The sequence below is a fragment of the Periplaneta americana genome, chromosome 13, assembly GCF_040183065.1.
Source record: "Periplaneta americana isolate PAMFEO1 chromosome 13, P.americana_PAMFEO1_priV1, whole genome shotgun sequence".
NCBI lineage: Eukaryota > Metazoa > Arthropoda > Insecta > Blattodea > Blattidae > Periplaneta > Periplaneta americana.
Window position 1 is genome coordinate 31366654 of NC_091129.1, and position 18040 is coordinate 31384693.

The 18040-nt window shown below is 35.3% G+C and overlaps 1 protein-coding gene across 1 annotated transcript in view; it reads right to left on the reverse strand.

Annotated features, from left to right (window-relative positions):
• Positions 1 to 10984: 10984 nt before the first annotated feature.
• The window catches only part of LOC138711782 (cationic amino acid transporter 4), a 100360-nt gene continuing 93304 nt past the window's right edge, over positions 10985 to 18040 (reverse strand). The window contains exon 9 of the mRNA XM_069842985.1: positions 10985 to 15132. Coding sequence (XP_069699086.1) covers positions 14888 to 15132 — 245 coding nt within the window. The 3' untranslated portion in view covers positions 10985 to 14887. The remainder of the gene's footprint in view (positions 15133 to 18040) is intronic.

Sequence of the window (18040 nt, forward strand, 5' to 3'; positions counted from 1 at the left end):
CATCTGAGCTACAAGTTTATTTTTACAATTAAATATGTATTACATTCATTAAAGGACATCTATTACAACTGGAAATGTTGTGTTAGAACACCAAATGGTCCAACAGATTGGTTCGAACGAAAGATTTGGGTATTACAAGGTAGTGTCTCATCACTTATTCTTTTTAATATTGTTATGAGCGAGATACAGAATAAAGTAATTAGGAGAAAATTGTATATAGCAGATAAAAAAACACTCAATTATGCTGATGATATAATGGTTTGGGGAGAAAATGAGCAAGAATTAGAAATGAGACTGATAAATTGGAATACTGTAATAAATGAATACTGTATGGATTAAAAATAAACGAAGAAAAAACTGTAGCAAGAATACTTATTTAATTATGGCTTTTAGAGAACCCGGAGGTTCATTTCCGTCCTCACACAAGCCCATCAACTGTCCCTATCCTGAGCAAGATTAATCTAATCTCTACTGTCATATCCCACCTTCCTCAAATCCATTTTAATGTTATCCTCCCATCTACGTCTCGATATAAACATTAAAGTTTAGAATTAAATTAAATAGAAAATGTTTAGAGGAAGTAGAAAATTTCAAGTATTTGGGAAGTGAAGTGAATAATGATGGTAAGATACAACATGAAATTACTAGAAGAATGCAGTATAGTGGTAGATGTACTAACAAGTCAAATGCGTACTATGGAACAGAGACATATTTGAAAAATGCAAGAAAATCATGTATAATTCATATTTTAAACCAGTTTTCACATACGTAGCGGAAACTTGGACTATAATAAAGAAGATCACAGCAGAATTTAGGTGACAGAGGTGAAATTCCTTATTTTCATTGTTAGATACACTCTTTCAACACTTGTATAATCACTGATTAACTTTATAACTTCTTTATTGTGTTAATATTAGAAAAATTACCTGGCTGACTAGTTTAAATGTGGCATTCGTCATTGTCTGAAGATAGTGCAGGACCTCACTAGGCTTCGGACAATAATGAATACCACGTTGAAACTAGTCTAATATTAACACAGTAAAGAAGTTATAAAGTTAATCAGTTAAATTCCTTAGCAATATAGTACAGAAAACACGAAGATATAGAGTTAAAAATGAATATATAAGAAATATTTTGGAAATTGCAAAATTGCAGAATATATTGAAAAACAGAATTAGATGGTTTGGACATGTTATGAAGATGAATGAAGAGAGATTACCAAAGAAGGCACTGAAACTGAAAGTAAAAGGGGAAAAAACCTGTAGGAGGATCTAGAACAAGTTTAGAAGATCAAGTTAAGAGGGACACTGAAAAAGAGGGAAACTGGCGAGAAGTAATGGAAGAGAAGAGCTGGGAGGACCGTGACAAATGGAGGATGCTGTCTCCTACTCGACCCCGCAACCAGGGACACGAGTCTAAATGAAAAAATAAGAAATACGTACATTCATGCAGCCGAACAGTTATTTTTCCAAATTAGAACCAGTTCTATCATCACTAACATTATCTCCCACAGATTTTACCATCCAAAACATATCGCAAAATAGTCGAAAGTTGAGATTTATTAGAGTCAACCATCTCATCCATAATAGCTGCAATAAATAGTGTCTTCTCCAGTTCTTTTACAATTTCTGCTTGCATAACTTTAGTGAATGTAATGGAATCCATGAAATCATTTTGATGATCACTTCAAACACATTGGAAAACTGTTGCTGTTTCTAAATGATTGGATAAACATTTATCCATTTGTGCCAGTAAATGTAACAATTCTACGTAGTGCACTCGATTTTCATTACCTATCCTAAATTTCATTGTATGCCCTATATGAAATCTCTAGTTAAATTACGAAACAAATTGCACCAGTTAAACAGCTTACAGTGTGTTGAATTTTTTTCACTTTTCCAAATGTTTTTGCACGCTTAATTTCAAAGCATTACCCAAGAAAATATCTATTTCTGTATTGCCAAATTTAATTAGTCGTTTCAGATGTAATGTGATTCTTTGAATTTTCATGTCAGTTTTTCAGAGTCATGAAATTGTTCGTGTCACCCACTCCATTCTTGGTGCACAACCCATCGGAAGAAAACAGAATACATGGCCAACATTACAGTTTTTGTAACCGCATAACCATTTAAAAGAAGAGTATCAAAATTCCTGGAAAAGGTGAACTTAATTTTCGTTTTCGTGATCATATTAGAAAGTTGTGATATGAGCCATGTCTGCTTTATTATATCACACTTCCTGTCACATTTAAGTTCACCAAATGGCTGCTTCTACAAACTTTTCAGCACACAGTCCGAGGAATTAGATATCTATTTCCTCCATATTAGCCATCAGTTCAATGCATCAAAATTCATATGCACACCAATGAAGTAGTTCAAAGTTTAGGATCTCCAAAGTTAACAAATATTAAGACATTTCACATAAAAATGAACTAAATGAAATAATTACTATATAAGGGAGACTGTTGTACCTTGAACCATTTTTCACATTTTCTTTTTTCTTTTTAATTTTGGAAAATTAAATTTTTTAATGAAAACATGCTTGAAATAATATTATTGAAGCTTCCTTTACAACTTCCTACAGGTATTTTCCTGTTTTATAGATCTATTAAGGATGAAACAAATAAAATGAAGGAATATGTAAAGAGTTTCATGGTACAACGGGTTCGTGTACCTTGGATCATACCCTCTTGTACATTGGAACAATGGAACAAAGGGGATGTAGGTGGAAATATAGCTATAAAACTCATAATAATTTAAAAAATATATTTGCCATTATTTGCTGGCTTTTTTTTATTGAGATTTTAATTCCTGAAGAAGCCATAACTGCTTCATGAGCTTTCTTCAAGGCATCCGAATCAATAGGGCTCCTCTTAACTCCAGACTTACTTCGTGGCATGATGTTAAATAAAAGAAAAACAGAAACCATTAGATCCTAATGTTGTTCTTGCTGACCTTCAGAATTTAATTGATCTTTGTTCTAACATTGGATTGGAAATCAACTCCAACTTCTGCTCCGAAAGGAATGAGGCTGTAGTATCTGCTTTTCAAGCAGTTGCACCAGGTATTAAGATCATTTCCAAGTCTCATCTCACCATCCTTGGTTCCTCTGTTTTCTTGGAAGGAATCGAAACTATTGCTGAACAGAAATTATTGGCTTTGAAAACGCTATTTGATCATCTATTGCCTCTTAATCCTCATATATCATATTTCCTCCTTAAAAACTGTTTAGTAATTTCTAAACTAACCTATTTCATGAGGACAGCTCCATTGTGGCTATTTCCATTATTCCTCCAACAATCAGACGATATGACGCGAAAATGTTCAGAAACTATTCTCAATACTACACTTGAGGACAGAAGTTGGACACAAGCTTGCCTTCCTATCAGACTTGGAGGTCTCGGTATTAGAAAAATTGGTGACATCTGTACACCGTCATTCTTGGCTTCTGCATATGCAGTTTTCGATATCATCAAATCTGTTTTTCCTTCATTCAGTGATGAGGTCGAAATCTATTTCCCGGAGGCTTTGGATAGGTGGAATGATATATCTAGGAATTCTACTCCGCCAGCTCATCCAGACGTCCAGAATTGTTGGGATGATATAATTATTAGGCACATCCTAGATTCTCTTGTAACATCCTGTACATCAGAAACAGACCAAGGTCGACTTTTGGCCAGTAGCGGCTCGTGCCTGAAAAAGTAGGTGAAGCACAAAATTGTTGCAAGGTTTTCAAAGCCCATGTAGGCTAGTTGCATTGATACTGTATTTATTTCTGCCAGCTATCAATGTACTTCACCGGTACATGTAAATTAAGATATGCTTATTGCTTACCTATCTTTTGTACACTAAGTTGATTCTCCATTCCTTCAGGCCTGCAAACCTGCCAATAACATTCTCATGGAGGGGCTGTGATTCCATCATCTTGTCCAACATATCTTTTTGGAGCGAAATATTCCCTAACGCTGACAGTGTCTTCAGTGACATTGAGTTTCTCCGTTTTGTTTTTATTCGTTTTAAACATGAGAAGCTCCTCTCGACCGATACGCTAGTAGATGATAGTATTAAAATGAGGGAATATAACTTATACACTTCTCCAAATACATCTTTGTGTCACGAAGAAGTCTAGCACTTTCTTAACTGGTATATTCCTGTATTGATTCACTGTTCTGCTATAAAAGCTCAAGTTCAGTTTTTAGAACCTGCGTCTTTTTTAATATGCTGAAATAGCTAGCTTATAGTGAAAAAAGCGGATCATGTGGGAAGTTTCTACTATAAGTGTCAAATTTGGAAGTATCAGCAAGCTGACGAAACGAGGTTTTTCTAAATCCCCAAATCTTTTATCGATCTGCATGATGATGTTGTCAATGATCTCAAAGAACAATATCTTGTAATTACGATCATGTTTTACATCACTTTTTCCACTGTAGCAGCAGTCTGTACTTTCTCCCTGAGAATTCACTTCTACTTTTTGCTACGTTCAAAATTCTAGCATAGTGCGGTAGCTGAAATTTCCACATTAAGCGAAGAAGTGCTTTCTTCATGGCCCTGAAATGATAATTCCTGTTTGCTTAAATACAAAGCAGCGTCTATGACTGACCGCATAACATGTCTGTTTAAACTAACATTTTCAATATATTGCACTAACAATAGCCTAAAATTTTCTTTCAAAATATTCCCAATAGTGTTCATATTCTTTTGTAAATGTTTGAACTGCTGCACGCACTTTAAATGTTCCGCCGAATTTTCATGTTTTTGTAGAGCATTATTTTAGAAAATCACTGAATCCAGTTTCATTACACACATGTTTTTTTAACTCCAAGTAGTAGGCATGACTAACAAAATAGTATTTCAGTGTAGTGGCTCCCACACAACCACTCACTGATGCTTGTAGTACCATGAAGGTGTAAAATTAAGTTCGTATGATTTACCAGCTTGTGAGTTTAACTTTTTACAGTTTATGTCTAAAATTGGTTGAGTACTGTCTAAAAACAATAGATATCTCTTATACTGCTCACACCAGCGATTAAACGAGGTTTGAATTAATGTACACACTGTGTCACTGAAGGGATTCATTTTCACATTGCAACATAACAATACAAAAACTTATATAGTAGGTCCTAACACACTTATTAGAAATTCATTACAAACTGAAACACACTCAATGTCTTCAGCTAATAAAGTAATAAGTAAAATAAATTATATTAAAAAAATTAGGGGTATCACAACTGAATAGCTCGACATATGGCCTACCGACACAAAAGACGACGAAAAACAGACTGAAGCAATGAGGAATGGCAAAAATTCATTCACAACTTCCACTAACAAGGCTGTGTTCGGAATATCAAACTTTCTTTCCATTGCTTTCATAGTATTAATTTTTAACGGAATTTTCCTATGTGGAACAGTAAAATTGTGGCCAGAAGAATAAAAATGAAAGGAATGAAGGTATCAGCACAAAAATTAAAATCATAAAACATGATAGGACCTATATAGGAAGAAGACTTGACAAAGCAGAATTTTTAGGAAAGGATTTTCTTTAGGACGGGCCATGTTGCTGGAGAGCCAAGTAGTCGGTAATCTCCACGTCATCCATTATAGAAAGGGCATCGGCTGGGCTGAAGACCAAATACGTGTTCATCACAGCAATACCCGTTTCTTGAAGAATTGGAAGTGCGGGGGGAAATGTTTCAGTCGTTGTCATAGCAACCACCCTAACATAGAAGAAAAAAATAGTATTTTAAATTTGAGAATCATTGCCTCGTTGCTACCGCTCAAGGAACTGAGACATGAAAGTTACACAACAGCGGGAATAATTAAAGAGACTGGTGATACTGTACTTGAGAGTTATTGATTTACAGCGCTATAGTTTTTAAAATTGCATAATTTAATATATGCAATATAAATCAAATGGCTCGCAAAATAACAAGTGAAATGTTCTTCACCTTCTTCATTTGAATAGCCATTACTGCTTTTGGCTCTACAAGAAAAAGAAGCGGGTTCCTGGCTACAAGCTCTACCTTCCCCAAATATTGGAATGCTGATGGACAACAAGTCTTTTAAGACTGCACTCGCTCTACGTCTTGGATGCAAAATCTGCCTACCACATAAATGTGTATATGGGGAAGTTGTCGATATTTTCGGTCATCATGCTCTGAGCTGTGTCAAGAGTAAGGGACTGTTTTTAGGCATTCAACAATTAACAACATAATTACGAGAGCATTAACATCTTCTGGTATCCCTGCTATTTTAGAACCAACTGGGATTAGTCGCACGGATGGAAAGACCCCTGATGGATTAACCTTGGTCCCGTGGAGCAGAGGAAAATCGCTAATGTGGGATACGATATGCGTGGATACCTTAGCTCCATCCCACTTGCCATCAACTTCTAAAATCGCAAGCTCTGCAGCAGAATCTGCCATACGCAGAAACATCATAAATACATACATCTAGTAGACAATTACATCTTCATCATCTTTGCTGTGGAAACAATAGGCTCCTGGTGTAAAGAAGCAAAATACCTAGTTTCCGAAATTGGTAGAAGTTTGGTGACTGTTACTGGAGACCCTCACTGCACCAATTACCTACGGCAACGAATAGGAATAGCCATCCAACGTGGAAATGCAGCCAGTATTTTGGGAACCTTTCCAGATGCCAATTCTCTCGATGAGATTTTCTTTATTTGAATGTCTGAAAGAAAGACAAGGGTGAAGTACGAAGCCTCATAGGATGAAGATAAAACTCCACTCATGGCAAGAATCTTTCCAGACTCCAAAAATTATTTTTAATGTTTTAACATCTGTTAACATTCAAATTCAAAGGTTCTAAGTAGTGAAGGAAGTTGTGTTACTATAAGAATTAACCAGCTATGAGTTGAAATACTTATATTTCGTAGTCTTAAAATGTTTATTCACTCTCCTATAAAGCTAAATTACATATATATGCGTATGTGTGAATCTAGTTCATTGTTGAATTGTTGTGAAGCTGTTTTGTTTCTTGCTTTGTACACTAATTTTATCACTAAATTGGCAAATAAAAATAGCATTATGTACCTTGTAATATGTTCCTTGATACAATATGTTTTGTGATCGAGGGTGCACGTTTAAACAAATATGGCTGCCTAAACTAGAGATGAGAATAAATCATGGAAATTAACATATGTATTTGCTCACCAAATGATGGCACACACAAATACAATTTGGTTTCGTGTTAAAAAACATAACAACAATGAACGAAATATTTACTTTTGGTACAAAAAAATTGTTTGGACCACAGAACTCACACTTTATAATAAATCAAACCAGAACTATGACCAGAGCTAGCTAGTGGCTTTCTCTACAATCTACTTCAGTTTGAGTCGGCTAGGTAGCAGCAAATCAGAAACAAAAAAATTATTCAAGGTACAACAGTCTCCCCTACTATGTTTACAAAATTTTACTTTCAGCAATGTAGTCCGAGGCAAATAAAAACTTAAGATGAGCATTCAGCTAGCATAATCGCAGATGACATACATTTACAGGGATTCACTAAACATGTGTCTGTCATTGACTCCTCACTTCTTGCTGGCTGACCGAACTAAATAAAGAATATTAACAGTGCATACAATAGTAGATCAACAAGAAACCGTAGTAATTATAAAATGATTGTTCATAGGTGAAACTTTGTTGCTGTAAGAAATTGAGACAAGATAGGATGGATTTTGTGCCAGTTTAAATTTCTTTCTCTATATTTGTGTTAATATAATTGAAGGTCTCCCTCAAAAAAGGCTGTAACATCAAATTAATGAAATATGTGACTTTGATGGAAAAAGTAACTTTGAAGAATTTTTTGTAACAATAAATGAATGCATCCAATAGCTGAATAAACTTGTATCCTTGATTAATCAAATGGTTCTGCCAGTAAACATAGACATAACGTAATATGCCCCTGAAATTATTTTCCTTCAACCTCCCACGTGTATTATAGATTTGTTGGTTACATCCTTATTCAAAGGAGGTCTTCAATTGTTATGTGTTTTTTACAACTTCCTCTACATTTTGGTCTCTAGCATAAAGAATTTTGACGTTATGTCTGGAACTTCATGTATCTGAACAGAAGCTAATTTAATGATATGAAGTCTAGATCCATATTTTTAAATACGGGCACAGTAAGTTAATCATATAATGCTGAAACTGTGTTTTCAGCTATTTTTAATTATACTTTTAGTGGAACTATGAAGATACTCAGGGTGCGAATTAATGGGGGGGGGGATTTCTCCCCCTGTTGGAAAGTTATCCCCCTTCCATAAATTCATATTAACTTCCCTGCCAGGGATAACTTCTATCCTCCCTCACAAAACATAATTGTTTTAATACGAGCATATGCACTTTGTATAAAGTAAGCAAAGAAAATAATATTGATGTACTATTATCATCATCAGCAAGCTGACAACAATCAATAACTTAGGAATTACATATCTTTTCTTAAGGCTGCTCATGGATATAATTATTTTTATGATCAAGATGCAAGACAAGCAACTCAGTGTGACCAAGCATTGAGCCGTATCGAATGAGGATAATAATAATTTTATGCATGGTATTCTCTATCTAGGATTCTATCCCCCCCCCCCATTAGAAATCTTTATTCGCACTCTGAAGATACTGGCTATAATGTAGTCTATTATTAATGAAAATTTAAATGTATTTGAGCTATACTAATAGCCTATAATAAAAATACGAATATAAAACAAAGTGTCAGGCAGGGTTTGGAATTGAACGGGTTACATCAGCTTCTTGTTTATGCGGATGACGTGAATATGTTAGGAGAAAATCCTCAAACGATTAGGTAAAACACGGAATTTTTACTTGAAGCAAGTAAAGCGATCGGTTTGGAAGTAAATCCCGAAAAGACAAAGTACATGATTATGTCTCGTGACCAGAATATTGTACGAAATGGAAATATAAAAATTGGAGATTTATCCTTTGAAGGGGTGGAAAAATTCAAATATCTTGGAGCAACAGTAACAAATATAAATGACACTCGGGAGGAAATTACACGCAGAATAAATATGGGAAATGCGTGTTATTATTCGGTTGAGAAGCTTTTATCACCTAGTCTGCTGTCAAAAAATCTGAAAGTTACAATTTATAAAACAGTTATATTACCGGTTGTTCTGTATGGTTGTGAAACTTGGACTCTCACTCTGAGAGAGGAACATAGGTTAAGGGTGTTTGAGAATAAGGTGCTTAGGAAAATATTTGGGGCTAAGCGGGATGAAGTTACAGGAGAATGGAGAAAGTTACACAACGCAGAACTGCACGCATTGTATTCTTCACCTGACATAATTAGGAACATTAAATCCAGACATTTGAGATGGGCAGGGCATGTAGCACGTATGGGCGAATCCAGAAGTGCATATAGAGTATTAGTTGGGAGACCGGAGGGAAAAAGACCTTTGGGGAGGCCGAGACGTAGATGGGAAGATAATATTAAAATGGATTTGAGGGAGGTGGGATATGATGATAGAGACTGGATTAATCTTGCACAGGATAGGGACCAATGGCGGGCTTATGTGAGGGCGGCAATGCACCTTCGGGTTCCTTAAAAGCCATTTGTAAGTAAGTAAGTATGTATATAAAACAAAGTGTGACAGTAAATTTTGCTTTTGTTATGAAAAAGTAAATATCACTTCAACATTGCTTATAAAAATACACATAGGCCTACAGTACTTAGTACTTACCATGTTATGACGTATATATCTTAAATTTCCTATTAATGTTAATTGAAAGACAATTTTCAACCCTAAAAATGTTATCAAATTAATTCATATTCACACAATCATACTAGTAAAATCTAAAGGAAAAGAATTCTTGTTGTGCAGCAGGAAAGAACACGAACATTGCATACTTTCTGCCTCTCAAAGTGTAGACCTCGTACTACAAGAAGTTGCTAAATGTAGCTTATGCTCAGTGGTCTCATTCTAATTTTTTAGCAATCAGTTCTCTCTGCTAATGACTGAAATTTCATAATTTTAATATGAAATATATTAAATAAGGTATCTAATAATAAGTGGCTGTTATTGCAGAGTTATGTGTAGAATAATTTAGAAAATTTCAAATGCTGATTCGCGTCACGAAAAAGGGGAGTACAGAATATTCACAATACAAACACACTCTGAATATCTGACCAATCTGGCCACATTGACAAATTGTCTGAAACATCTGAAGATGCATCAGCACACGCACTTATATCCTCTACTGTTACATCAAGTTTATTTCACTTTTTACTTTCTGAGATGCATCTTGTGTCATATACGAGGGACACAAAAAAATGTATACTGGTACACACTTTCTTACTTACTTACTTACATATGGCTTTTAAGGAACCCGGAGGTTCATTGCCGCCCTCACATAAGCCCGCCATCGGTCCCCATCCTGTGCAAGATTAAGCCAGTCTCTATCATCATACCCCACCTCCCTCAAATCCATTTTAATATTATCCTCCCATCTACGTCTCGGCCTCCCTAAAGGTCTTTTTCCCTCCGGTCTCCCAACTAACACTCTATATGCATTTCTGGATTCGCCCATACGTGCTACATGCCCTGCCCATCTCAAACGTCTGGATTTCAAGTTCCTAATTATGTCAGGTGAAGAATACAATGCGTGCAGTTCTGTGTTGTGTAACTTTCTCCATTCTCCTGTAACTTCATCCCGCTTAGCCCCAAATATTTTCCTAAGCACCTTATTCTCAAACACCCTTAACTATGTTCCTCTCTTAGAGTGAGAGTCCAAGTTTCACAGCCATGTAGAAGAACCGGTAATATAACTGTTTTATAAATTCTAACTTTCAGATTTTTGGACAGCAGACTGGATGATAAGAGCTTCTCAACCGAATAATAACACGCATTTCCCATATTTATTCTGCGTTTAATTTCCTCCCGAGTGTCATTTACATTTGTTACTGTTGCTCCAAGATATTTGAATTTTTCCACCTCTTCGAAGGATAAATCTCCAATATTTATATTTCCATTTCGTACAATATTCCCGTCACGAGACATAATCACACATTCATGTACTCAAGAAGTCAATTTACTGGGACTTAATGTCCGGTATGAACTGCCATCCAGGGATGTAATTGGATTACGATATTCTTTTTTGAAGAATAGTTACTGGCCTTGTGTACCTCGACTTGCTTAATACATCCGTTTTACTTGCCATTTGTGCACTGTATGGGAATGAGCGATTTTATTTTCAACAAGATGGCGCACCACCACACTATCACTTATCACCAAGGCCATACTAGGTTAATGGAAAGGAAGAAGAGATGCCATTGAGCACCCTCCACACTCACTCGATTTAACTCCACTCAAATTTCATTTATGAGGAACCCTAAAGGATGTGATTTATTGCAGAAAACCAGCTATATTAGTGAAGCTACATGAAGAAATTGAAGTGTCATATGCAATCATCACAATGAACACATTGATTAATGTTGCACATGGAATAATTCATCGAACCCAGATGTGTCCGGATGCTAATGGGAAGCACTTCAAGCACTTGTTGTGATAGTAGTTGTTAATCATTCTCACAACCATTCTTTGATGTATCAATTTAGTAATAAAGCTTTTATTAAGATATTTTGCACCTTGAAGTATGTAGGCCTATACAATTTTTGGGCATCTCTGTATTTTACTTTTCTTGATGTAGACCTACTACCACCATCACCACTACTGAAAAAACTTGATCGAATGCTTTGACGCTTCATTGCACTACTAGGTCTACACTCATTGCATTGCTAAAAATATTAGATAACAGATTCAAACATAAGTGCAGCTCAAATGATACCAGGTGCTATTGGCCAATTGACCAATAATCCATACAATTTGCCAATATACATAATGGAAAAATAATTCATTTTATTTTTAACAAGAGCCAGAACAGGTCACATTGTCACACAATTGTACCTACACTGATTTCACATTTCTGACAATCCTACTTGTCTGTGGTTTAATAATCATGATGAAGATCTGGAACACATTCTTCTATACTGTCCATCCATAAACCACAAAAGAAGTAAATGAAAATCATCAGTACCAGTTGCAGAAGACACAGCTCTGCAGTATATATTGACTACACCCCACCTCTGGCTACTAGCAACAGGCAACTGCGTCAGCTAACCTCAAATACAGTTGTGGAAGCAGCAGAATGGTTCAGAGCAAATAAGTTAATTTTAAACGAGGAGAAGACTCAAAAATTAATTTTGACATTGAAAAAAGAAGAAAGGTCTGAAAAAAAGGTAGTAAAATTACTTGGTATCCATCTTGATACAAAACTAACCTGGGATTGCCACATTGAATATATCTCTCGGAGACTATCCATAGTCCTGTACCTCTTAAGAGTAATTAGACACAAAGTACCCTGCAGTACCTAAGAAGTGTTTATTTTTCTTTTTTTATAGCATATTAAAGTATGGAATCCTGGTGTGGGGAAACAGCAATAAACTTATTGAAGTCCTACTCATTCAGAAGAAAGCAATAAGAATTATCACAGAAGTACCAAGCAAATCACATTGTAAACCACTGTTCATACAGGAGTCCATCTTAACAGTTGTTAATGAATATATTCTGGAACTCCTTCTTTACATCAAGAAAAATCTTTATGGCTTCACTAGTAGGATGGATAAACATGAGTACCTATAATACTCGTAATAAAGAAAAATGGACATACCATTTTGCAGACTATCCAAAGTTAAAAGTAGTCCTAACATGTTGGGCTCTAGGATGTTCAACATGTTACCACAAGAAGCATAGGAAGTGTCACTAGACATATTCAAAGTCAAAGTGAAAACATGGCTTCTTAGAAACCCATTCTATTCTGTGCAAGAATATTTTGAGTTAGAAGTCAAGCTGTAGATATTTTTTAGGTTTCTTTCTCTGAGTTTTATTATTATTTTGTAATATATTAGGAAATTCTCATAAATTAAGTTAATTCTTGTTTTATTGTATATAAACAGAGCGTATGAAATAATATTTGTGATCAGTGTGTTACATTTTTCATCTAGATATTAACCTGTTTTTGATAATCTTGACTCTCAATTGTAAACTCTAAGGAGTATTTGTGATCATTTTGTTTTATCTATTTTTCATTTTAGTACGATAATTTCATACTTGTAATTTGACAATGTCATTAGCTTTGCTATGATGACGGCTAATAAATACTATACTAATGAACACCGATCAAAATACCCCTCTTTTCTCGTGAAAACAACAACTGAATAGACTACAGTGGACTATAGTGGACTTTATGTTGTCAGCAAACAGATGGATATATTAAGAAGATTGATTGATTGAAACGGAATAAAAAATACAGGAGAAGTGTTAAAAGAGAAAAACGAAGTTTTTTATTCATGTACTTAATAGTATATTTTCTAGTTAAAGTCTATTTATTTTTAAGTGTGTTTTTGAATACTACGTTTCATTGTTGTGTCTGCGGTATTGCCATTGGAAGGGGAAGAGGTAAACGACTGCCGAAGTAATTGCAGATGGGTTTCGAGATTACAGACATATATTCCTGTCGTGATTGCCTGGAGACTTTGATGGGAAATAACAATATACCAGTAATAATAAATAAGATCACTTCGAGATGTATTGAAATTTATTTTTGCATTATGTTTACTATGATATTAAAAAAACTGGAGAATTTCGTGTTGAATTTTATTAAAGTTCCCATTTTTTAACCTAAAAGATTCAGCAACTGGTTCTACGAACTGCTACAAATTTAACAAGTGGTTCAGGTGAACCACTTTGAACAGGCTGAATGACACCACAATGTAGGCTACACTGGTGTGGTGATAGTAAAAGAGAATAAAATGTTGACGCATTTTACACTGAATTCACTATGATCAACAACACAGTTCCTGTTTCACAAACATCTGCATCCAGATGAATGAAAGTAACACGTGTTTTTGCAGTTAATAGACTTTGTTGTGCTGTGGTGTAAATGTGTAATTGTGATGCATTATATTCAATAAACTATAGCTAGTGTAACACGGATCATACTGATTTCATTATAGTTTTAGTAAGTTTATATTTTTATAACAGTATGTAACGAAATTTCCTTTCATGCCATGTAAGGTCACATACTTGATGGCTTTGATGATGTGAAATCTATAGATATTATGTACTGTACCTGTAATAAATATAAATAGTTTTCTTCATTTAAAAATTACTGGCTGTAATTCAATGTAGCTAACTATTTTCATTTCTAATTTGAACAAAGTTAAAAGAAAAATTAAAGACAGAAGCATTTGCGTTAATTGAATAGGTACATTGGGTAGCTTGAAAAATTGCTAGACATAATACCTCCCCCCACTCCCCCCCCCCCAAAATTTAAAAATCCCAATACATTACTCTTCAAAAGTTCTAATTCTGAAACCTCTGAAAACTGGACTATCACAGTTTATGTTTGAGATAGGGTATATGGTCTTCATTCTGATATCCTTGTAGGTCATTTGCTTAAATTTACTTATATTAATATTATTATTAAATTATTTTTCACCTCTGTTATTGTATATTTTGTTGTAAAACATATATTATAAATCTCAAGTTCAAAACAAATTCTTTATACAAACAAATATTATTTCATCTATAGCTGCCTGGAAAGAAGATCCACTTCTTTATGTCTGATGTCTGCTACACTAAACTTTGCATATAGTGTAGTGATGTCAGTATGAATACCTATAAATTATGGTTTCTGTACACAACTTATTAACGTATACATCTCTATATATGCTTTTACTGTTAACAAGATTGTTAATTCTATGTAGTACTCATTATGACTTTCTTTGGTTAGTGATATCTACAGCTAAAATAACTAGTTATCCACATATTTCTGTTCAGTCTCACATTTTCATTACTGGGGAACTTCCTCTTCGTCAACAATTGGCCTTTTATCATCAGTTGAAATATCTTTCGATGGCTTCGACGATGACGTGGGTTTTTCTTGTGATGGAGACAGAATTGGTACAGGTCCTGTACTATGCATTGATCCCCATTTACCTTTTCCAGCTTCTGATGATGTCATTAGGATGGAATATGAACTCATAGGATCACTTTCTTTACTGTGATGAATTCCATATAAGAAGTAAACCAGTAAACCTATAATAAAAATACAGAATTAATTTGTTACCTTTTGTCTATAAAATATCTTTTGCTTCAAAGATTGTACACAAAACAAAGAGAAAACTCTTTGTGCAGTATTAAAATGTAACATAAAGCCCAGTTCCCACGGTGCTTGTTCCGTTGCATGTTTCCTTGCTGGCCAGCAAGCTTGGTTCTCTGATGGGTATGGCGATGGCTCCCATGTTTGCTCCTATGCTGGTTGTTTTTCTCACGCAGGTGGCGCTTTTCATAGTTCAAATTGGAAAATCATCTGTTGTTTCATCTGTTGCCAAACTCATGGTCAAAAAGAAACTAAACCGGGAGTGGACAACTAAAGTCCTACATTAACAATAGTAAACGTCGTAATAAGGTAATTAAGCCATAAGTGCAAAACAGCTAAAGTCCGATATTTGATTGCTGTTTCTTAGAAACCAAAGAATATAGGAAAAAAACAGATTTAATTGAACTACAACGAACATGGCGACACGGTTTCAGCAGTGATACTTTATCATCTTCTTTGGTTCCAGCATGCAAACCAACACGAAAAATAGCAAGCAACCTAACCTCGGAAACCAACAAGCTATAGTCCCGTCGCTCTAATTTCCAGCAGCCAATCACGTTGCAGGTCGGCTACATTTAAAAGTGTGTGTCTTGTGATTCGCTGGTGAAGACGTCATTCATTTCTTAAGGCTCGATAAATACTTAATATAATCGCCCGCCATTTTGGCTCTTTCAGGCGTTTGCAGAAAGCACACGAAGACGTTATTTGTCGCTCAATTATTTGCTGAATTACAGTGCGTTTGATTTATTATCATAGGAGCTACGACATAATATTGTTTAACGATGTGGCAAATAGATTCCTCGTGCGGTAGTTCGGCAACGAAAGAACAAAAATGGCGAACGATACTACCTACCTAGACTTTATAGAGCCTTCACTTCCTAAGACATACGCAAAGAGGAGGAATCACGCCGGGAATAACAGCGTCACGACTATAGCTACCAAAGCAACCACCAGAGCACTTTACTTCCAGCAAGCGAGCACTCAGGATAGCCATCAGCGCAGCCAGCTTGGAATCCATCATAGAAACAAGCACCATGGAAACCAGGCTTAAGAGTCAATGCAGAGACACATAAGTAGGCTGCGTGACTCCGAGCCTTATCTTCTAGGTTAAATATGACTGGAGTGTTCTGTGGCGAGTATATTGAATTCCAAGGTATGGAATGGAATGGAATGGAATTTAAGGAGGGGGGGCACTATGGTTCAGTACTGCGACCTGTTAACGTCTATTGTGCTAACTCTCTAGTGGCACATTTCCAAACCCACACCGGCTGACTACACTAAGGTTCTCTGTATACCCAGGTTTCGAGTAGGCAACCCCACTCATCCCTAGGCCAGCACTCTCTATGCATCACCAGCCGGCATTTGGGGAATGCTACAGAATGAGATTGAAATGGAGAAATGGTGACGGAATGATGTAAATGCCTAATATGGGGAAAAACAGGAGAACCCCGAGAAAAACCCCAACAGCGACCTTGTCCGCCATAAGTGTCACTGTTGTCACTGTGGATTTTTCAATGAAAAATTCCAGACCTGACCAGGATTCGAACCAGGCTGCTTGCGTGACAGGCTGAAGGTCTAACCACTCAGCTACCACAGAGGTAATTCCGAGGTAAACAAGACACGAACCACCACATAATGTTGAGTATAAGAAATGCCTCGATACAATAAACCGTACATTTCGCACTTATGTATAGGCCATTTGATATCTCGTGTACCTACCTGTGTGTCAGGGAAAGAAGGAAGTGGACTGAGAAACTTCCTTCCTTGCTACACTTCTGCTTGTAGCAAGCTAGCTCGCTTACCCCCACCACAAGGTTCTAACTGTAAGCTATGGCGCACATAAGTATTTGGTTTTACGAGATAACGAATAACCTATACCTAGTTCATACGATCTTCGACTACTTAGTAATGTCAATATTATTTTCTTCATAATAAGAAATTACAATGTAGGCCTACAACTATGTACATATGTAGATTGTCAAAAGAAAAACTTGTGCTTTTATCATTAGACAAATTTTATAATGTGAGAAGCTTCTTTCGACATCACATGAGGTGAATGGAGAGTAAGTGAAAAGTCCCACATTGTCATTTGCGATTTTGTTCTCTTCCTTCATCAAATTGCACGACACTGCATAGCAACTATATTTTTATAACACTGCCAAACACAAAAGGATACCACATGGCATAAAATTAACATTTAATTGTGAACTCCTTACTATGGAAATAATTTTTATATATTATTGTTGAGTTTAGTTACTTTCTAGAATAAATAAGTTAACCTTTCTGCCAATATTACCGGTACTTACTTCATGTTAAGCAACAAAATCCAGCCAATTTATTAAAAAAGTATACAGAATGAACCGTAAGTAATGTCATTAATTTCAGTGGGTTATTCTTTGAGATATTTAGAACAAAAAATGTTAATACAATTTTGCTCATTTTTGCGTTCTTTTCTAGATAAAAATTGCTTTCTATGAAATATTTCATAGTGTATTTTGGGAAAGCCATTGATTTCATTCCCAATATGCTCAGTCAATTTAAGAGAGCAGTGTATTATAATAGTGGATGGTTGAAAGAATTTTAGTTTTGTCCTTTAGATGTGCAGAAATTTTCATCTAAACAAATGTAACATTGAAAAATTCCTTTGCAAAATGAAAAGTTACATTTGTTCGGATCAAATTTCTGCATGTTTAAGGACAAAACTGAAATTCTTTCAATAGTTTATTATCATATGCTCTCTTATATTGATTGAGCATATTGGAATTAATTCAGTGACTTTTCCCAAAACATGCTATGAAATGTTTCATATATAACAATTTTTATCTCGAAAAGGAAGCAAAAACT